Consider the following 22,265-nt stretch of genomic DNA (forward strand, 5'->3'; position numbering starts at 1 on the left):
GATGCACCTCTCCCATGGTGCACGAGCACGGTAATGTGCAAGACTTACGGCTTTGGTTTGCTTTCAGCTTTCTTTGTTTTTTCTTACTTTTCTTCTTCCTTCTGCTCGTAAGCCTCTTGCCTCGTCTGGACCGTAGAGTACACGCTTTTAACGATAACGAAAACAAACAACGATACGAACAGAGGGTAACCTGCTGCAGTGGGAATTCTCGGACGTATGAACATCGAGACAACGGCCTCTCGTGCACGATAAAGGCAAGGCCAAGGAAAAGTTAGACCGATGACCATTATCGTTTCGACCCAGGGGTCGTTATCTACGGAAGACAGCTGTCCAGAGTGCAGTTGCGTGAAGCTTCGAAGACCAGGCCAGGAATACAATTCCGACAATTGTAAATCTTTGTCGCTTTACTTCTCAAAAAGCTTTTAGACATCTAAGCTGTTACACGCTGACCTTAATTTCAAAGCCCTCAACTAAACCACTCAAATGCTGCTTTCGCTGCTACACAGAGGAACCGGCGTCCTTTCAGTTCACAGTCCAACTGAATCCGCACGATCGAAACCAACAACAATCTGTCTTGCTTCAAACCGCCAGCACACCAACATGAATGACACCCCTCCCGCCGCTCCAATCAGCCCTACAACCGCAACTGCCAACGGGCCAACTAGCTGCACCGTCAGCGAGCAAACCCGGACGCCACAGAACGAACTTAACGGGCCCCCTAGCAACCTTCCATCACCTCCAGCTACAGCGCCAACCACCCAAAACGACCTCCGCTACCGCTTCCTCAAAGGCGTCGGCATTTCCGTCTGGCAATGCTCCGGCGATCTTGGATCCAACTGGACGCGTTTCGCGAGGGGCCGCTGGCCGCTGCGGCACTTCGGCGTTCGGGCGGTGCGCGGCGGCGTTGGCATGGAGAAAGCCAACGGCTTCTGGGACAGGTGCGGACAGGTGCTAGTAGAGGTGCGGACAGGTGCACTTTCATCATCGATAGCGCAAAAGAGCACGAAATGTACAAAGTCTCCCCCCATCCATCAGCTCGCAGATCGCGGTGTAGACGGGCTCCTAAGCCTTGCGAGTCTAGCCGGATTAAGGGCACTGTTGGGGCCACCCAAGCCTAGCCTTCAGCCCCACGGGGCACACGCGCCTTGCCTGAGTGAATGCATTTTGATGCAGATCTGGTGTAGCAGCTTATGCGCGTGTGTGTATATATGGGTATGTGTGTATGTATGTGTATGCATGTGTGTATGTGCGTATGTATGTACGTGTGTATGTACGTGTGTATGTACGTGTGTATGTACGTGTGTATGTACGTGTGTATGTACGTGTGTATGTACGTGTGTATGTACGTGTGTATGTGTTTGCCCCGACTAACGGCGGAGGCGCCAAATCTACGATAGTGTGACATGCATACATACATACAGATCACTAGGGTTAGGCACTACTGGTAACGCGCGATCAATGCCCCCGGGAGATCCCGGGATCAAGACCTGTCAGGGTCGATAATGTCTCATGTCGACATCCCCGCAACCCCTGGCCGCCGGCCTCGATCCCTGGCCCTGGCGGCCGTGCTTATGGCTGTGTTCTCTGGCGTTATCTGTCAGGTACGAGGAGGACATCAAGTTAGCTGCTGACCTGGGGTGCACCTCCTTCCGCTTTTCCCTGGAGTGGGCGCGCATCGAGCCCGAGCGCGGAGTCATTGACATGGAGGCCGTACGAAGGCGCGTGGTAGGGCTTTTAACAGCACGTGCTGACGCTGGCCTGCGTGGTGTGATGGTTGTGCTGATGGTGATGATGCTGGATGCGGTTGCGCGCGTGTGTGTGGGGGTGGGTGGGGGGTGGGTGGGAAGGGTTTTTCATGTTGGGTATTTTTTCGCCCTTACCCTACCTTCCCTTCCCTACCTTCGTTGGGCATCAGCCGGCAACTGATCGCTCGTCTTGTGTCGTCGTCGTAACCATCATCATTATTATCATTACCATCATGTGTTTTCGGGTCGTGGGAGATTTCGGGTCGCGGAAGATCCTCTCCCCCTCCCCTTACCCTCCCCTTACCCTCCCCTTACCCTCCCCTTACCCACCCCTCAACCTCCCCTTACCCACCCCTCAACCTCCCCTTACCCTCCCCTTAACCTCCCCTTACCCACCCCTCAACCTCCCCTTAACCTCCCCTTAACCTCCCCTTACCCACCCCTTACCTCCCCCTCCCCTTACCAGAACGCCTTTTGGTCAGTTCTACTTCTGGTACACTCTTTCCTTGGCAGCAGCTTCACTCGCTCGTGGTTCGTCTTTCCCTCCCCTCCCCTTACCCTCCCCCTCCCCTTTCCCTTACCCTCCCTCCCCTCCCTTACCCTCCCCTTACCCTCCAACCCCCCTTTCCTGCCCTCAGGTACCACCAGATGTTGGACTGCATGGAGGCTCACGGACTGGAGCCCAACGCAACCCTGTGGCACTTCGTACATCCCACGTGGTTCGAGGACGCGGGGGGGTTCACCCGGGAGGAAAACATACCGGCGTTTGTGGAGTACAGCAAGCGCTGCTTCGAGTGGTTCGGATCCAGAATCCGGTTGTGGGCCACATTCAACGAGCCCACGGTACGGCAAGGGGAGGGCCTGGAAGGGCCGGCACACGGTGACGGTGGGAGCGGCGAGGAGATGTTGGTGTCGGGGAGTGCGCGGGGAGGTCAGGACAGGTCCTGGGGCGGGTGGGCCAAAGCAGGGACCATGAGCCTTCGTAACATCCCTTCTTGTCGCCTTTCCACACGTCGTTCCCTTCTAGCAAGCAACTGAATACATCAGCGTACAGATATCACCCCCCTCCACACACCACACGCACACGCACACGTGGGAGAGTGAGGCGCAGCGTCCCCAGCTGCGCTGCACCGGCGGGGCGGAGAGCGCTTGCCAGGAACCGCCAGGCTCTCCGCGTCTCTCCCACTACACCAGGTCGACACCGTGTCCGTCCCGACCCGGCCCGCCACGCTCTCCCCCACGCTCCCCTCCTGGCAGCAGCTTCACTCGCTCGTGGTTCGTGTTTTCCCCTTCCTCAATTGATTTACCTCGCTGTGGTATCTGCTGCTTCACTCTTCTGTGGTTCGTCTTACCCCGTCCTGTCCCCGCTCGTTCCCACGCCCCCCGAACCGGGTGCTGCACCCCCGTCTGCACCAGTGCTACCTCCTACTCGGCTGGATCATCGGAATCTCCCCTCCGGGCCATTTCATGAACGTGGCTGGTGCGGGTCGCATGCTGAGCACCATGCTGAAGGCGCACGTGGAGGCGTACCGGGCCATCAAGGCGATGCCGGGCGGGGATAAGGCCCAAGTTGGCCTCGTGAACCACCACATTACCTTCGAGGCGGAAGCGGACGGCATCTTACACGGTGTCGCCAAGTAAGCTCCAGGGGTGGAGGGGAGATAGAGGTTAAAAGCTTTCTCTCCGAGGCCTGCGAGACTGGGGTGGCTATGGGGCACATACGTATAGGTCATACTGGTCAGGCACTACTGGTAGAGCACGAACTGATGCCCCCTGAGGTTCCGGGATCGAAACCTGTTAGGGTCGGATATCTTTCCGATGGTGAAAGTGCCCCTTATCGGTGGATGGTGGTGACCTGGGATGACTTTCGAGCTGACCAGGAATGGAGATGAGCCGCCTCCGTTGATCCGGCAGATTCCGTTGGATGCTGGTGGTGGGTGCGGAACCCGAGCGATCCACTGAGAAGTTGACTAGGGTGACTGGATGGGGATGCCCCGAAATACCAGGGAAGGCAGGGTTTCGCTGCCACGGGCGAAGATACACCCCCCTGTTTCACACATCATACTAAAGGGGTTTAGGGTTCCGTTCCGCCTCTTTCGTCTCTTTTGGGAACGCGCACAGCATCACCGCACCGTTATCGCACCGTTATCGCACCGTTATCGCACCGCCGGTATAAATCGATAATCGACAAACCGGGATGTGACGTTCCCCAGGTAACCCACCGGGATTTTGGTTTTTTGGATGAATCCTTCTTGAGTTCCTTTTATTGCGAACCGCTTCTTTGCCTGCATGTACGGCATGTACGGTATCCGTTCCGCAAGCAGGGTGGTTGCGGAATGGATGACGTACTGGGTGGGTTGCAATGTCATGGAGCATTGGATGCTGACGGGCGAGTTCGTGTGGAAAGTGCCGGTGCTGGGTGTTTGGAAAAGGTGGCGCGACCCAGCCGGCAAGCCACCGTGCGACTGGTGGGGCATCAACTACTATTCACGCGGCGTAGTTAGCTGGTGTCTCACGCCCACACATCGACAACAAGAAGTCATGACGGACATGTACTACCCCATCTACCCCGAGGGAATGTACCGCGCGATTAAGAGGTACGGATGTACGGCACTTGTACGGCGGTGTAGTACGGCACTCCGCGTGTGATGATAAAAAAAACCATGTGGTCGCTGGGGTTATTTCCTGCTAGCGAAGGGCATGAGCTGCGAGCATAATAAGGCTATTTCCTTTTGTGATGTTGTTGTGTAGTGTTGCTGTGTAGAGGGTTTAGGTTGTTGTTTGCCATAAACCGGGAGCTCTAATAAAATCCACCCCTTTAGTGACGACTTAGTCTCCAATCACCTGTGCCCCGTGTGGCGCCTCACCTCCCCCTACCCCTACCCCTACCCCTGTCCCACACTGTCCGCAGATGCTCCGAATTCGGTATCCCAATGTACATCACGGAAACCGGAATTGCGGATGCCAGGGATGATCGGCGTGCCGCTATGATTGAGGCCTACCTGCAGCAGGTGTGTACGGCGTTGTATTACGACAATATGCGCACACGGTGGTGGTTATGCTGTCTAAGCTCGCTCTCATGTGTTGGGAGGCGCCGTGTGCCGTACGGCCGTACGGCCCCTCCTGGGCATCAACCTCCCCCTCATCCGCGACCCTCCGACAGCCACCTGCTGCCCCCCCCCTTACTACACACCTCGACCCTACGTCCTCTTGGTGCTCTCTCCCCCTCTCCACCGGCCCGCCTGGCCTCGCCTTCCCGCCTTTCCAACCGTCTCCCCAGTCCTCTCGCTCCCCCGGCCTCTGTTTTCCACGATGCATGTATGTATGTATGTATGTATGTATGTATGTATGTTACACCTTGAGCGCGGTATCTGTGTGTATGGAAGGGAGGGTTCAGCTGGTGTATCGTCGTACCGTCGTATGATACGACTCGTATCGTCAGCATCCCCCTTGCATGTTCTTTCGCTCGGGGGCAGGGGGCCAAGGAATAATAATGTCTGGAGGAGCAATGTCCCGACCTGCAGATGTCCATCCACCACACAGCCAGCCACCCACCCACCCAGTGCGATGTACCAACGGGAAGAAGACAGCGAAGACAGCGAAAAGTAGAGGAAAAACTATGTTACGTGTGTAAATGTCTTCTACATTTACGTTCTTTTGTGTGCTTGTGTGCTTGTGTCCATGTCGTACCTTGATCCAGTAGCTCCTCCCCTCCCCCGCAACTCCCCTCCCCTCCGCACCTAACCAGGTGCTCCACGCCATTGCGGACGGCTGCGACGTGCGGGGAGTGTACTACTGGTGGGCAATAACTGTCATGTTTGTTGTTCGTTGTTCGTTGCGGTTTGAGTTGAGAGAAGAAAGGAAGCATAAAAGCTGTTTCAATTCAAAAGCAAGTTGATCGTTGACGGTTGAGTTGGGAGTTAATGTAGTAATGTAGTGTTGCATGCGTCATGCGGTGTTTGGGTCGTCCTTTCTGCTGTCGTCCGGTTTGTGTGTGCGACAGGGCGCCATATCATTAGCTCATGAGATCATGGGCGAGAAAACGCTTCTTCTCGGCGGCCCTTGACCTTTGTGGCATCTTTCCTTCTCCTTGCCCTAAACGCCCTGTTAATCGCCATCTCATCATCTCCATCATCATTTCCATCATCATTTCCATCATCACTCCATCATCATCGCCATCATCATCGTTGTCGGCTTATCCGTCGCGCCTGGTGGGGCCTTACTAAACACTCAGGACGCTGGTGGACGCGTTGGAATGGGCCACGGGCTACACGATGAAGTTCGGGTTGTACTCGTGGGAGCCGGATGGCAGTGTGGACCGCAAACTCAAGGTGGAGGGGGGGGGCAGCGAGGGCGGTTGGGGAGCATGGGAGGGTTCGGTTGGGTTTGGTCAGCATTTTTAACTTAAGAGTTTTGCATACGGGTTTTGCTTAAAAAAACAGAGGGTGGGGAAAAACCTCCTCCCTCCCTTTTTTGTTTTATTTTTATTTTATTTTTATTTTTTATTTTATTAAAGGGACGAGGAGGGCGAGGAAAAACGCTTGGGAATGCAGGGGAGAAAAGATGGGTGGGCCTTTTGCGTTTCGTGGTCTGTGGTCTCCTTCCGTTTTCAATCAACTCCCTTCCAAAGCTCTCCTGTCGCACTCCTCCCTAAGCCCCTTCTCACACCCCTGCGGCTCTGCCCTCTCGCACATGCATCCATCATGCATCTGGGCCATCCACCTTGAGACCGCGCTTGCAGGAGGGCAGCATCGCACTAAAGCAGCTGTACCACAGGCTGCCGGACGCCTTGCCTGCGCTCCGTCGAGTCGCGCGCGAGCGCATCATGGCGCAAGAGCTCGAACGTGTGTCACACGGAGGGCGCTAGTACGGGCGCGGGTGGTGGGGGGGGTGCTAGTACGGATATGGAGGGTAGCAAAAGCAGCAGCGGCGGCGGTCCAGGACCACCAGGTTCTGGGGGATGCAGCGGCGGCGCTGGAGTAGTAGTAGTAGTAGTAGTAGTAGTGCTGCGGCCGCAGTGGCGAATGGTGGATGGCTGGTGCAAGGCCGGAGGCAGAATGGATTTTGGGGCAAATAATTTTTTTTCTGATTTTGTTTGCATGCATTATCTGCAGGTGCATCTGCTCTGCCGAATATTTGTTGCCAGTGCATTCATAGCACCGATGCCTTAGCTATAGCAGAGACCCCACGGCCGCGATTCCGTGGTCAGTGATGCGTAGTAGGTTTCTCAACAGTCTCGTTCTCTGCTTTACTCGGAAGCGTTTGTTGCCTAGACCCTCCTAGAGTTTCTCCTAGGCGCGAGGCAAAGCAAAGAGCCCCAAGGTGTTGTCTTGGACCTTATTATAAGCTTGGAGAGCTCTGGGCTGGGCGCGCTCGTGTTTGCCACACGTACATACATATAACACTCTGAAGTCGGATGGGGTGACGGATTAGGGTGCCCCTCTAGCAGGGGAGAGCAGGGACTGCCCCGGGAAAGGGGGCCGCTGGCGAAGTTAACCACCCTGTAACAACATACATAACAAAGGATTGTTGCGCAGCAAGCCGTTAGAAAGATAGAAGGGGGCAGCTAGATATCTTGCGTTGACGTAGAGTGAAGTTTCGGGCCTCTTGCCGCGTTCAGCTTGTTGTGGCTAGAGAGTTCCGGACATTACGTTTTGGTCAAATACGTTCTGCTGTCAAATGCTGGATGAATTTTGAATCCATGTCTGTGTCCTGGATTTGTCGTACATGGTTTTTTACCTCTGTAGCGAAGCAGGCAATGGTTGTTGAACTTGGTAAAGCCGCCAGGCGGATAGATAGATAAATAGATAGATCGATAGGGAGATAGGCAAGGTCATAGGATGCAGTCAATACGAGAGGGACAGGGAACCAACCCACATCACTAGCCGTACATACTAGCGGTTAACTATAATAACCAACCTATACCCTAGGTCACGTACTCCCAGCAAATAGCAGGGATTCCGTGCATTCGCAAAGGGCCCAAAGCCCACAAATTCCCATGCCCCACAAACAAAAGAAAGGGGGCACAGCATACACTCGGATAGTCGGACAGGGTGCAAGGACGAGAAGAGGGGGGCAGGGTACCAAGCCACAACGCTATAGCCGGAACGCACACAAGAGTCCCAACGGGGGCCAGGCAGGCGCAGGTACCCCAGGGCGGCCTATTCCAAGCCTACAGCAGATTGCCGCCGGCGACTTAAGGCAGGGGCCGCACCCAGGGAGCCCAGGGTTGGAACACACCAGGGTTGGAACACACTACCATGACCTACGAACCAAAGCTACCATCAAGCTCCACATCACGTCCGCCAGCCACATATTAACACCACGGATCTGCAACACTTTCCCAGGAGCGCACGCCACGCAGGAAGAGACGACACAGCCAAGTACGGCAACAACCACGCCGTACACCGTCCCGTACGCGGGGACGAGGGGGAGAGTTGGGGGTCCCCGGAAGACCCAGTGCAGACCGCCGGGGAATGGGTACATGATAAGCCAGCCAAAGGTGGTGGCGCTGGAACGGCATGTCTGCAGCGCCAGTCGTCGGTCCCACAACCTCGGCCCCAAACGGTTCTCTAAGCGACCGCTCGACAAAACAGTCCCAGGACAGGTGGCGCCGCACCCAGCACGATCCCTGCCCCGTAACGCGCAGGGATCGTGGGGCAAGGGGCGTGGATGATGGGAGGCCTCCCGATCACCCTACATGGCACGCTACCATGGAAAGCCCTGCAATACCATGGACGGCAAGTCCCCAGAAGGCCTCCTGTGGGGGCTGTTCTCCCACCGCAGCCGCCAGAGACGCCGGAGAGGGTAGGGTGGAGTCAGCACACACGGGGGGTCAGGGCATCCCGCGGCGTTGGTAAGCTACCATCCGCATCGGCGATGAAGGCCGTGTGTATTCCGTGACGTGGTGGATGTCAAGAGCGCGAGCTGAAGCCAAGAGGCGGCTTTGACTGTTCAGGTCATTGGTCCAGTCGGCAAAAGTGATGAAATGACGTTACATGGTCGTGGGGTGCGTACCTGTTGTCCTGCAAACCGCCCAACATGAGCCGAGGGCTCAAGGGCTGCCAGATCGCCTATAAGCACCATCCTACCTCGCATTTCAGACAAAGCAAGTGATAAAGGAGACTAATGACCAAAGGGAACGATGGAGCATATGCAAGCACATGAGGGACAACCCTTGTTGCAAAATTGGAAGCGCGCCATCAACTGGACTGGACGTAGGCTGGGCTTTTCCTATCCAAGAGGCGGATGGACCGGGAATCGGCCGATCTTCCGCAGCAAAGCGCCAGGCTGAATAACTACCTTGGCACCTCGAACGTTGCTGATGGCCAATAAAATAACCAGGATTGTTATGCAATCGAAAACTAGGCAAGAATTTCATCACAGACTAATTGGCAAATAAATAATAGTTGCAGAATGTAGCGGCTCCGAAGTCTGCACGATGGTGAATGCCCGAACGTTTCAGTTACCTTTCTTTGCAGTTACTTATATAACGTGAGAATTGACATCACCATAAAAGAAGTAGAAGCCTTCTGGCGTCAAAGGCGTTATGGCTTGCACGTGACCCTTCCTAGTTGCATGTTATAACTACAGATAACCACAATGCGGCGATTGTTGTTAAGCAAGTCTGGGGCTCCTATGCTCTTGCTCCAGCATAGAGACAGGCCAGGCGCGCATTTCGCGCTTACACGGTCACGCTCGTCCACTATCTCAGTCCGCGCAGCACAGCCTTGCCTGGTGCTGTCCAACGGTGGGAACTGAATTATTCAGCACCGGGCGGCCTACCTCGAAGCGCTGCAACCGCAGTTCTCCCTGTCGCAGATGATGGCGTCGAGAGCTATGCACTCCAGTCCTTGGCTGCCAGACTTCGTAAGGAGACAGGGCACAGAGTTCTCGTGGTTGCCCCAGCTCGTAACAAAAGCGCAGCGAGGTAAGCCCACGGCAGCAGCGGGTAGCAACTTATACTACTCCTGATACCCCCTTACCACCCGGTACCCACGTGGACCGTTACGTTTTTGCGCCGCACCCCCATAAACATTCCTACCCCAACCCTTTTGCCACGGTCCGCAGCATGGGCCTTACCCTCCGGTACGACATGGAACTGCGTGTACGACCAGATCTGGGACCAGACACATACGCCTTAGCGGGTGAGCCCGCGCGCAGTAGTCAAGGAGGCGCATATGCTTCAGTAGCGCTCTTGAACCAAGGTTTTAACCTAGCCAACTGTTGACAAACCTGCTCGTGACTCGGAGGCCTTTGGTTTTGGAGGCTCAAGGTTTTAAGAAACTCTTTTACCCACTTTTACCCGCGCCTTCACCCCATTGCCTCATCAGGCACCCCCACGGATTGCATGATGGTGGCCTTGGACGCGACAAAAGGCCTTATGCGGGCGCTGGATCTTCACCCCATCCTGGCGCTGTCCGGGCCCAACTACGGTCCCAACATGGGGACGGATGTGCTGCTGAGGTGGGGGTTTCGTTGGTTGGGCTCGTTAGGGTTTTAGGGCTGATGCTCGTGATGGTGGGTGCAAATGACGCCGGAGAGAGGGTGTCCTGGGGCGGTTGTTCCTGCGTGTGCGTCGTGCGTATTTGTTTTATGCTTTATGAGAGGTATGGATCGAGCTTGAGAGCTTGTTTTTTGAAGTGTCTATACTTTAATGGTTTTTTAAATGCACCTCTCCGGGTGAGCCAGTGGTCCTGTTGAAAATAATTTGTTTTTCTGGATTTTTTTCTTTTCTGTGTAATATGCGCCTCCGCACTCCTTTGATGGTTTGTTGTAATGCTTTAAAAGTTGTTTTTCGGGCCACATACTGCGTTTACTTATATTAAGTTGTTTTCCTTGGCCCTTTGGAAAAAGGGTTTTCCGCCCCCGAGGAATATACATTGGTGTCCTGCATGTATCCCTGTTTGTTTTAGTGTGTGCTTTCCTCACCTTACCCCCTCGACCTCCCTGCCGCCTTCCCGGTCTCCCTCGCTTCACGTTCTACAACATGCCGTGCCATCCCATATGCCGTACGCTGTCGTACCATGCTGTCGTGGCTCTCGGACTGGGCTGGACGGGTTCGCAACCCCGGGGAAACCCCATCGGGTGTGGCGGCACGGTTTTGGACGGGGAAATGGAATTGGGCCGCGCGATGGGATGGGATGCTGCGACCACACACGCTTACACGTCTACACATCCGCAGCGGCACGGTGGGCGCAGCGCGTACGGCAGGGCTGTACGGCGTCCCTTCCCTGGCCTCTAGCAGTACCAGTACGGATAAAAGCTCGGCGCTGGACAATGCAGTGGAAGCGACGTTGGTGAGGGGGGGGGAAGGGGTTTTGGGGGGGTGTCAAGGACCGCGGCCGCGAGAATATCTCTTTTAAGAAGACGCACAGTCGGGCGTGTGCGGGCGAATCAAACTGAAGTTGTGGCGTGGTAGAGTTAGTACGGCGGGATTTCCTTCCTGAGCTGTCTGGGGAGAAAGGAAAGTAGGAAGGAAGGAGGTCTGGATGTTTTGCTTCCTTCCTCACTTCTTTCCCGTCCGGCCCCCTCCCTTTCCCTCCCCGTCCGGCCCTCCCTTTCCCTTCTCTCCCCCCTCCCTTTCCCTTCTCTCCCCCCCCTTTCCCTTCTCTCCCCACTCCCTTTCCCTTCTCTCCCCACTCCCTTTCCCTTCTCTCCCCACCCCCTTTCCCTTCTCTCCCCCCTGCCTTTCCCTTCTCTCCCCACTCCCTTTCCCTTCTCTCCCCCCCCCCTCAATCCTGCTTCCCCTTCGACGGATACCCTTCGACGGCCTGGGGAAGGGGAAGTTGGTTGGGGCCGTTTGGGGCGTTTGTGTTGCCCACACCAAAACTTATCCCATACACATAACCAACGTGATCATCTCGCGTTTCTCTGTTTCGTTCTCTTACATCTGCTACACCAGGGGGGGGGTTTAGGGTTTTGAGTTTTCTTTACATGAAACCGCGGGAGCGCTTGCAGACCCCCCTTCCCTCCTCAAGAAGCCGCATTGATGCCATTACCCGATGAAGTTTCACCCGGGAGCCCCTCTTCCTCCCAGAGCCACCTGCCCTCCCGCGTGATCTCCCCCTCCCACCCCCCGGGGTTAAAAAACCCCTAATGATGACCTCCTTTGCCGCGTTAGGCTCTGGCCGGGATGGCCCTGGAGGCCCTGGGTTGCCGGCCTGCTCGTAACTGGCCCCGAAACCACGTCGTCGTGGGAGGCATTGGGCGCCGGCACGTGGCCTCCACATGCGAGTACGAATCCCTTCCGCACAATTGGGTGATGGATGTTGAGCAGGTGGGCAGCCGGTAATTGGCAGGTGGGCAGCAGGTAAGGATATAATGCTGTGGGGGGCTCGGGGGGCCCGGTGGCTGAACCCCGCTGTAAGCTCCGGGGGGCCGGGGGAGCCGCTCGTCCTTTTGCAACACACACCCCCACCCCCCCACCCCCCCACCCCCCCCCACCCCCCCCACCCCCCACACGCACACGCAGGTTCTTGTGGACGCATTTCAAGACGGGGATGTGTTCCTAAACCTCAATGTGCCCGCGGAGTGGCGACCAGGAAGCGGCAGAGTGGCGACCACGGGTAGGGAGCGCGTGGTGGTGGTGGTGGTGCTACTGCTACTGCTACTGCTACTGCGGATGGTGTCGCTGTTGTTGACTTTCCTGTCTTGACTATTGGTTCTCGTTTCCCGTTATTGTTTTGCCGCAAGAGCTCTCTGTGGTTGTCGACCCATCGCGCCCGGTTCTGCGCCTTTACCAGGATTGGGGCTTATGTTTTACCGCGATTCGTACGTGGTTTCGGTGCCCGGGCGACCTAACATGCTGGTGACCTCCGCTGATGCATCCATTGTAAAGGCCAACGGTAACGGTAACGGCAACGGTGCTATCGGCACAAGTAGCGACGAGCCGCAATGCGCTACTGTCAACGGGAACGGCAACGGTGACGCCTTCAAGACGGATGTCGTACAGGATATTGCGGAGGTACGGCGCTTCCCTGTTGCCGCCTCTAACTCCTCTGACAGTTGAGCCCCTAACCGCGCTGTATCTTCTGGTGTGTGTCGTACAATGTGTCATTTTTATTTGATTGCATTTAAAATCTGCCGGAATCGAACCATGTATTCCATATTTCAAAACGAATCCCTGCTAAATGTCTTAACCACTCGCTTTCCTCGCTTTTGCCGGCTGTATGTTCAGGCACTGGCTGCCGGGCTTCCCGTTGTGTATAATAACGCGTACGACACGCGCCGTACCATGCAAATCGATCGCAGTGACGTCATGGCGTTGCAGTCCGGTCACGTCTCCATCTCCACTCTGCAGGTGTTGTGCGCTTTTGCATTCAGCGCCGCCGCCGGCTTTTCAGAGTTAGGGGAAACCGTTTCAACTTGTTCGCGTTTTCACATATCTCGTTTACACACAGGCTCTGGGTGCGGTTGCACATCACACCACACCCGTGTCGTCGGTGATGATGAAAACAATTCAGATGCCTTGTGAGCTCGTCCCTTCACATCGCTGCTGCTGCTGCTATTGTTGTTTATCCTTGCTGCTGCTATTGTTGTTTATCCTTGCTGCTGCTATTGTTGTTTATCCTTGCTGCTGCTATTGTTGTATATCCTTGCTGCTGCTATTGTTGTTTATCCTTGCTGCTGCTATTGTTGTTTATCCTTGCTGCTGCTATTGTTGTTTATCCTTGCTGCTGCTATTGTTGTTTATCCTTGCTGCTGCTATTGTTGTTTATCCTTGCTGCTGTTGTTGTTGTTGTGGTGGTGGTATTTTGTACTTGCTGTATCATCCTGTCTGGGCCCCCCTGCTGCCGCACCGCTCTGCGCCCTGCCTCCCCCCGCCCTCCCTCCCCCCGCCTCCTCCTCCTGAAGTGGTCGATTCGTTTGCATCAAGCCACAAATGTATTGACTTCTCACTGGGACATCCCTTACTTTATTCCCCCTGCCCTGCCCTGTCGCTGTCTCTGCCGTGCCCTGCCGCTCTCATTGCGTATTTGCGATCTGATGGGTGATATGGCGATATGCGATATCATGTGCAGACATGGCCCGAGGGTCATACCTTGTGTTTGTCCGACCGAGTGATGTCGCGGGCGCTGCTGAGCACACATGACGGCATGCCGGCGTGGCTGAAAGCACGTACACAACCCCAGGATCGTCAGTCGCAGCAGCTGCAGCAGCAGCAGTTGGCCCTGAAGCAACAACAATGACAATAACAAGGATGATGCGGGAGCAGCAGCAGCAGCAGCAGCAGCAGCAGTCCTGTAGGAGCCGCGGCCGCAGCAGGGGCAGCACCACCAGCACCAGCAGCAGCAGCAATGACGCGATTAGCACTGCAATGATGACTCCGCGCCGGGCCCACTGGGCCCAGGCCCAGGGTAACGGCGGCGAGTCAGGCCGGATGATCACGGTGATGGTGGCGTGGTGAAAGCAGCAACGGAAGGGCCCTCCGGGAGCGTTTCTCATCATGCAAACCGGGAGTGGAGGTACAGCAAGCTGACAGCCAGGCGGGCGCGTGCTTGCGGGCGTGCGTGCGTTTGGGTTTTATGTACCTGTCTGTGTTTTTTGCGTAAGTGCTTTTGCGCGGTGTGGGGCAGTGGCCCTGGTACGAAATGGTTTAGATGGTGGAGAGAAAGAGAGGGAGAGAGAGAGAGAGAGAGAGAGAGAGAGAGAGAGAGAGAGAGAACAACGGAAAATCTATATCAAGTCGCCGGAGGAGGAAACAGCTGGCGCTGCAGACGGCGACGAGGTGATGAAGGAAGGAAAGGATCCTGGCAGCAAACAATCGCGTATTCGCGAGGGCTCCCGCGCCTCTCGCCCTGACTGCCGAAGCTCCCATCCCCTCTGTGGGATTGCTCGCATGGGGACTGCGCATTGCACTGAATGGCAGCCTATAGGTATTTTGCATTAATTCGTGGCTTTCGATTGGGCGTGCGATGTCTCCTCTGTGCGGCGAGCGATCTCGGGCATGCGATCGTGCAATTCTCTCTCTCGCGCGCTTTTGTGCTGCAAAATCGCGTGCTTGTGATTTACTCGCTCTCACTGCGTGATGTGATTTCGTACGAACAACATTTTTGGTGATCTCTGATCTCATAATTTGGTGTCAGGTTGATTAAATCTGTTTGTGAGCCGATTGTGATATGCGTTTGCACTTTCGGCGGCCTGACACGTTCCAATTGACTCAAAGCGCAACCTTGTATTTTCCGTTCCTTGTACCGGTAGCAAGTTACTAGTCCCGCATGAATGCTGGGGGCGTCCGTAAAAGCCCGGGGGGAGGGGCCCGTGCACGTTCTCACTTGTCATGAGATTGTGGCGCAAAAGTGAGGACCCGAAGTAATGTGGCAAAAGCTAAGGCTCAGGATGAAGTGTTATTTTCCTGCTGCGGTCAGGGTAGATGGGAAGGTGCTGGTTATTGCTGTGGCACGTATTTCCTTTCGCAAGGAGCACTGTGTTGCGGTAGGAATTACAAAAGTATCCCAGGGGCCAAAGTAGCAGAGTGTGTGTGCGAGTGTGTGCTAGTGTGTGTGCGAGTGTGCTAGTGTGTGCTAGTGTGTGTGTGCTAGAGTGTGTGTGTGTGTGTGCTAGAGTGTGCTAGTGTGTGTCTGTGTTACACCTTAAATTGCGTCACCCTTCAAAGGTGTAATTACCGGGCCCATGCATACGCGCCATGCGGCGGGCCAAGCGCCAGTAAAACAAAATAGCAAACGTAACGTCTTCTCTCCCTTCAAGATGCAGAGTGCAAATTCGCCATTCACACCACGTGCGCCCATACCATAGGGGACGTCAAAGCCAATTAAAAGCCTCAACCTTGGAAAAAGCGCGGGAAGTCCCTTAAGCAGGAAATTCCTTAAAGGGAGCCTGAAAGTTTTGTGTGCGGAGGCAATGGTTGTAACCACATGAAGAGCACATGACGACACCGCCGCGCCAAGATAGTGACTAGGGGGATTACCTTCCGTCAAAGACCTGACCGGACCGTCAAAGACCTGAACGCGGTACGCAATTTAGTCAATTGTAGTAGTAGGCGCACATGCAGATTCGTACTCTTGCCCTATCCACATCAGGACTGCTACAGGGGGTTTGGTGGTGCACACATGAGCAGAAAGGAATGGCCCGAACCGCCGTATTGGAGCTCGAGCTCCTCCACACCGTGGTAAATTACACGTGCAGAAAGCTCCTCCAGAGGCCAATGCAGTTGGTTAATACTGCTATTGATTGATTAAAGAAAGATGATTAGCCTTCTATCCTACATCCCAAGGAACTTCGGGTCATGGCCTCATGCGGGGGTTGTTGCTGCCTTCCTCTTCGACCGCGTTCAATATACCGCGCACATCCATAACACGTCTGAGCCGTACGTCAATAATTGGCAATGTCCAGTCCAGGAGTTCTCCTCCTTCCCTTCTCCACTTGCTTTACCCTCCTCTCCCTTTCCCTCCTTTCTCCCTCCCTCCCTCCCTCCCTCCCTCCCTCCCTCCCTCCCTCCCTCCCTCCCTCCCTCCCTCCCTCCCTCCCTCCCTCCCTCCCTCCCTCCCTCCCTCTCGTTCCTGCCCATATTCCACCCCACGTAGATCCGCTACCGCTAAGTGCCGCTCACAGCATGGGGCATGTGCTCGTCGCCGCTGCCATCTTTCCCCACCTGTGTGAAGGGGGCCCCCACAGCAGCAGCATGTGTGCTTGGAAGACATCAAGCATGCAGATTTTGTCGCCCGCAGGTTTTTCCTGACGGACCGACTCCAAACCCGGCGTGCATTTACTGGCCGCGACAAAGGAACATGCATGGACTGTAACTACTGCTCATTTATCCGCGAGCCGCTGGATCCCTGCCCGGCGGGGAAAGAACGTGGGGTTCGTGACAAAGTGATATGTGCAGCATGTAGTATCCTGGAGGGCATGTCACGGGATCTGCATCCACCGTTCGGTTCGTTTCTGAAAAAGTCGTGATGTAACAGCATGTGCTCCTCCGCGCGCGCGCGTACATCTCTCCAGGTCAGGTAAATGTTTTAATAGGCCTCGTGGGCCCTCGGGTGGCCCATAGGCGATCAAAAGTTTTGCTGACGCATGAGGCTGTATTATAAATTCTAGGGTGAAGAGCCAGGCTGGGCAACATGCAGTCGTATTTGACACGAATTTATGGATGTGAGCGCCTGGGTTGTTGTGATGAATATAAGGCAAAGGAATCGCAATTGGCTGATGGTCTGTTGCACCGTTTGCGGCACATATTCATAAAGGACGAGTACCGAGTACCGAGTGTGACCCTGCAGGGTGCGATGTTGCCTGAAAATTTTGAACAGAAGGGATCACTGCTCATGCTGGTGCAGCAAGACATGTAAGGAGATGGCCTGGTCACAATCCAGCAGTCATATATCGACAATCTCAAGCTATGACAACTCGTTATATGTGTCTGTAATAAAAAAAGGACTTTGCGATGGTGTGGGGAGCTCTTTGAGTGGTGGGACTGTGGAAATCCAGTTTGTTTCGCCCGTAACAAGTTTGTTACGGGCGAAACAACGTCCCTCTGAAACGTTTGGATATGCCTATGCAACACATTTCGTCAATTTCATGAACTGCAAGTATTCTAATCCAACATCACCCCAATCTCAGTGTAAACTAGTCTCCAAATGTGCCTGCACAAGACTGTCACCCCTGTCACCCGGCATTCACATTGCCTTAACCTCCTAAGCTTGTCGGGGTGTGACACGTGGGCATGAACCTTGTGACAATGGGCATTGTCACAAAGAAACTGGTTGCAATCAGAAATGCATTTTCATCATGCCAGGTTACCGACATCGGTTACCGATTACTGGGGACGGTTAACGGATAACGGTTCGCCCGGTAATCCTACCGACCGGTTACCCATCTCGTTAACTGGACCCGTTAGGTCGGAACCGGGCCGGAACCGGCCTGGAGTATGCCATTGGGCTGCCGTGAAAATTAGCGCAGCGGCGGGTTGGTGGCTTGAGCCGTTCCACGCCAGCTGTGATGAATTTACAGCCCGTGTTAACACAACACTGTTGCGAAAATATTCCGAATCGAATGAAATAAGAGCCGCGCGAGAGGCGCCACCAAGAATGACTGGTAACACTACTTCCGGAACAGGTTATCTCTACTTACTTGGCCTCTGCCTAGCATAGTCGCGGGGTCTGATTTCTGTAACTCCCAAATTATGATTAAACAAGAAACGCCATCGGGGATTGTCATAAGACACGGGGTTTACTTAAACAATCATAAAACCGAGGTACGGGAAGTTCATGTACGTCACACTACAATGGGAGAGAGTTGCCACACTACAATGGCCGAGACGCGGATGCGCTTAGATCTCACACAAAAAGAGAGCATTGTCACTTTGCACCTTATCATCAACGTACACATCTATGAAGGTCGGCGATCACTATTTATCCAGACCACACACAACCCAGGCAAAAAAAGCAGGGACCCTCACTTGACTGAAACACCGACATTGCAGGGTTGTGCACACTGCTAGCTATATTGTCTGACCCAGTACACATATCTTGCTCACACACACCCTCTGGGGTACTAGCTCACTTTCTTAGCCCGTGGTTATTAATGAACAAAGTCACCAGTGCTTAATATAGCTCCATGCCATGCAAAGCAGGGTCTTAGCAATAGTCACCACACACTGCAGCAGGCAACAATTGCCGCCCACCACAAAGTATCACTAATCATAGAACTTCAGTTGGAAGGATTCACTCAAGTCCCGAGGCTTGGGACAATTCTTGAGGCGTTGTGGCGTACCAATGTAGAACTTGAGGTACACTTGCGTCCCACTATCGTGGGGGAGTGCACCCTTGTGGAATGTGTTCCCAGCCAGGAAGAGGATGTTACCAGCTACAAGACGTACTGCATTTTTGGCCATCAACCCTGGGTATAGCATACTGCTTATATCAAGCTCAGGCATTCCCCGGGATCGGTACTCCAACCAGCTCCCCACTACTGCTACACTACAAGGTGCGACAATGAAGGACATGTCCATCAGGGGCACAACAGCAATGAAGTCGGAACTGCCCAATGGAAGCTCACACAGCCACTCGGCCTGACCACCGGACCCCCTTGCACTGGGATCCCTGCCAACAATACTCGGGCTGTAGTACTCCTTGGGGGTGTCCAGCTCACTCAGAAAGCACGACACTGCTGCCCTGACCGCCATGTACACTTCTCCCATTGCAGCTGGTGGGCTGTATGTGTCGATGGAGACCTCATGTACCTCGCCAACTCCAAGGCCATGGTCCAGAAGGTACTTCCTTGCAGCTCCAAGAACATCATGGGTAAGACATTTGCGAAATGTTTCATCCTTGTGGACTGATATGCCCACGTTTGAGAGGTCGCGCGTAAGCTGTGAAACCGTAGTGCACAAGAGGTGCACAGACTGCAGCTGGGAGAAGGTGAAAGCCAAGTCATCCACATCCATAACAGACAGGTTGTCATCGGTTTCTGGAACAATTGGTATGCCTGCTGCGGGTGTAGCCCTCGCATCTGGACCCTGTCATGCATGAACATATCATATTTCACCTGCTTGTATGTTTGTAATAAGATGGGGTGATTGCATGCGTGGCCTTCCATACATGTACACGACCCTGGCCATGCCTGTGATATCACAAATGGCAAAACATGCAAGTTCATACATACAAAACCATAAGGCGCGACCATTGCCCCCGGGAGATCCCGGGATCGATACCCGTTAGGGTCAAAAGTCCTTCCGAAGGTGGAAGCAATTGCACCCCTAGTTGATGGACGGTGGTGACCTGGGATAAAGTTAACCTGCGAGCCGACCAGGAATGTTGGAGCCGCTGTCGACCCGGCAGATTCCATTGGATGCTGGTGGTGGGTGCGGAACCTGAGCGATCCACTGAGAAGTCGGCTAGGGGGTGACTGGATGAGGGTGTCCCGAAATACCGGGGAAGGCAGGGTTTCGCAGGGTAGCTGCCACGGGCGAAGATACACCCCCCTGTTTCACACATACATACTCCTACCTGCAGCACCATGGCTTCTCCAACTGAAGCACATTGGCCAACTAGCCGTCCTCTGGACACTGGACATGCTCTCTTAACCTGCACTCGCATAGCAGAGCATCAAATATGTAAGGGTTGCTTTTGTAGTAAGCTCACAATGGGAGTCATGTGCTTCATCAATGCCACATGCATTCAAAACCATTCATGGACATTGCACTGCTGTCGAAATGATAGGACCTCTTGCTTCTTGCACACTACCTCCTCAATTGGGTGTGGAGTTTTGACCTCCATGGCCACACTACGGTCGGATCCACCTTGGCCAGCGTGAAAATCCACCTGCTAGACACAATTTGTTGGGGTCTAAAGTCGAGTACATACACATGAAATGTATGCACTGTTATCTTGACGAATGTGTATGATACAACACCTACATGCAAGGACAGGTCATTATGGACAAGAGCCTGTAACCATCCATTCAATGTCAGCAGTTGTTACATACCTGTCCTGCAAAAGCAACACCCAAACCTCGCGCTTGAGGTGTCTGGTCAAGGAAGCCGCCCTGAATTGCACTTCCCTGTGGCTGCATTTCCTCAGCCTGCAATATATAAGAAAGGGGTCCAGGGTGAAGGCTATTGTGTAAGTCTGTGTGTGTATGTATGTATGTATGTATGTGTGTGTGCGTGTGTGTGTCTGCATGCTACACCTCCGCTGTTCACACCATTATTTAATGAAACAACCCCCTGCTGTGCATATCTTCCCTAGCATTGCCACGTCGTCGGTATTTTTTCGGGCATTGTATAGGCGACATATTCGGGAAATTAGGTGAAAGGTATATAGGCCATTTAGCTCTATACGTATTCTACGAGACTTAAAGGCTTAGGCCTAAAGGGGCGCATGTGTAAGTGATGGCGTAATATACGATCATGTATGGCACAGTATTATAAGTATATTTTTACATCATAACCTGTAGCAAGGGATGTTTAGGCTATGCGATATACAGGTCATGTATACGGTTTGTATACACTTGATGTTGTAAACGACATTGCCTATATAGACGCAAGTATACATGATTCCCTATAATAGGACCTGTACAGGCATCGCATAACAGGCTTTTATTTCGAGTCACCCTTTAGATACCCAAGTCATCTCTGTAATCGATCGCGCGACATCCGCACTAACTCTATTATTGTATCATTCACCTACTTGTGTCTATGCTTTAGAAATTGCGACTTGTGTTACGGTGCTTCGATCCCGGGACCTCTCGCGAGTAATGGTCGCGCCTTACCAATACTGCTTAACCCAGAATGGAAAAGGTAATCCGGTATTTATTTTTAGAAAGTGAGGGACGCTCATGGAGATCAGCTGCATTAGTCTGACTTGTCGTCCATGCGTCAGCCTGGGCAAATGGCCCAACTCCATTTGAGTTTGCTGCTGGCTGTGGCCAAGAAACGTGCGATGCAACCGACTTATGATCCCTAGGTGTAATTGGTTTGCATACAAGTCGACGTAGATACCACCTCCTGTGACCGCCGTACCGGAAGACAATTGTCCGGTACGAAAACATGTGAGGTTCAGAACCGTACACAAAGGCAGGAATTACCCTTCAGAGCATAAAATGTCGCCGTCCATGACTTATGCATATCAATCCACGTGTTTTCTTCGCGTTTTTGTCCTTCTTCGTAAGGCCAACGCGTCGACCAACGCACATCTTACACCCGTCTGGTCAAGAGCCGCTATAGCAATAATATTAGGGGTGGGAATTACACCATAATCCCAAAAAATGGACTGTAATTGCTTACGGTGTAATGCGCAACACCGTAAATAACGAAATTTAGGTGGGTTCCGTGGCAAACGTGGACCGTGGACCGTGAACCGTAACGATTTACGGTCCTCGTTGTCGGAGCCATATCCTTTAGGGCTGGGAATTACGGTTACGGTATTTACGGTGTTGCGCATTACACCGTAAGCAATTACGGTGAAACCCCAAAAAGTATCGTAAAACAACGGTTCTTACGGTGTAATGTAATTACGGTTGCCAAAATGTCAAAATTACGGTCGGACCGTAAGCGTGCGAGCCCATCCCGACGACCACACCTCGAAACATGCCATTTCGTCCCTTGGCGGAGCTACGGGATAGCCTTAAAAAGCTTGAAAGGCTCACGACATTAACCTATGATTAAATTATCAAAAAAGACAGCCAAAAAATGCTGAATGCGACGGGTTAAGGTATTTTTAATCCGCGCCAATCCACCGCTAATCCGTCGGAGTGTTTCATACGCCTGGATTCAGAAACGGATTGAAGTACGACATTTGCCATTCCGTGCATAAAATGCAAAAACGAGTATTGCCTGACATTTAAAAGACTATCGACTATCAACATGAAGGCCTTGCAGCACCTATGAACGACACCCACAGTGTGGTGCATAATGCCGAACAAGAAGCACAAAGCTTCCACAGAACTAGGAACACCTACAGCCTTTATAAAGGATAACCTTCCAACATATCAATCAGGCTTTTTAAGAGGCGTCGTGATAAGTGTTAATCCGAGATTGTCAATTTGATACCTGGTGGCTAC

At 53.6% G+C, this 22,265-nt stretch overlaps 3 protein-coding genes across 3 annotated transcripts; 2 read left to right on the plus strand and 1 right to left on the minus strand.

Annotated features, from left to right (window-relative positions):
• Positions 1 to 600: 600 nt before the first annotated feature.
• Positions 601 to 6,612, plus strand: VOLCADRAFT_96948 (uncharacterized protein; the record flags this gene model as incomplete). The annotated part of the gene is made up of 10 exons (XM_002955927.1): positions 601 to 938; positions 1,602 to 1,824; positions 2,212 to 2,222; positions 2,384 to 2,588; positions 3,162 to 3,382; positions 4,070 to 4,342; positions 4,657 to 4,756; positions 5,494 to 5,543; positions 5,980 to 6,076; positions 6,487 to 6,612. The coding sequence occupies 10 exons, from the start codon at positions 601 to 603 to the stop codon at positions 6,610 to 6,612; spliced, it is 1,644 nt and encodes a 547-aa protein (XP_002955973.1).
• Positions 6,613 to 9,383: 2,771 nt separating this feature from the next.
• On the plus strand, positions 9,384 to 14,154 carry VOLCADRAFT_119256 (uncharacterized protein; the record flags this gene model as incomplete). Its single annotated transcript, XM_002955928.1, has 10 exons — positions 9,384 to 9,495; positions 9,567 to 9,675; positions 9,816 to 9,892; positions 10,079 to 10,211; positions 10,930 to 11,044; positions 11,869 to 12,024; positions 12,220 to 12,313; positions 12,491 to 12,711; positions 12,925 to 13,047; positions 14,098 to 14,154. The coding sequence occupies 10 exons, from the start codon at positions 9,384 to 9,386 to the stop codon at positions 14,152 to 14,154; spliced, it is 1,197 nt and encodes a 398-aa protein (XP_002955974.1).
• Positions 14,155 to 18,399: 4,245 nt separating this feature from the next.
• On the minus strand, positions 18,400 to 19,801 carry VOLCADRAFT_96950 (uncharacterized protein; the record flags this gene model as incomplete). Its single annotated transcript, XM_002955982.1, has 2 exons — positions 18,400 to 19,074; positions 19,712 to 19,801. 2 exons carry the CDS (start codon positions 19,799 to 19,801, stop codon positions 18,400 to 18,402), a joined length of 765 nt encoding a protein of 254 aa, XP_002956028.1.
• Between the last annotated feature and the right edge of the window lie 2,464 nt (positions 19,802 to 22,265).

This window comes from Volvox carteri, assembly GCF_000143455.1.
Source record: "Volvox carteri f. nagariensis unplaced genomic scaffold VOLCAscaffold_56, whole genome shotgun sequence".
Lineage (NCBI taxonomy): Eukaryota > Viridiplantae > Chlorophyta > Chlorophyceae > Chlamydomonadales > Volvocaceae > Volvox > Volvox carteri.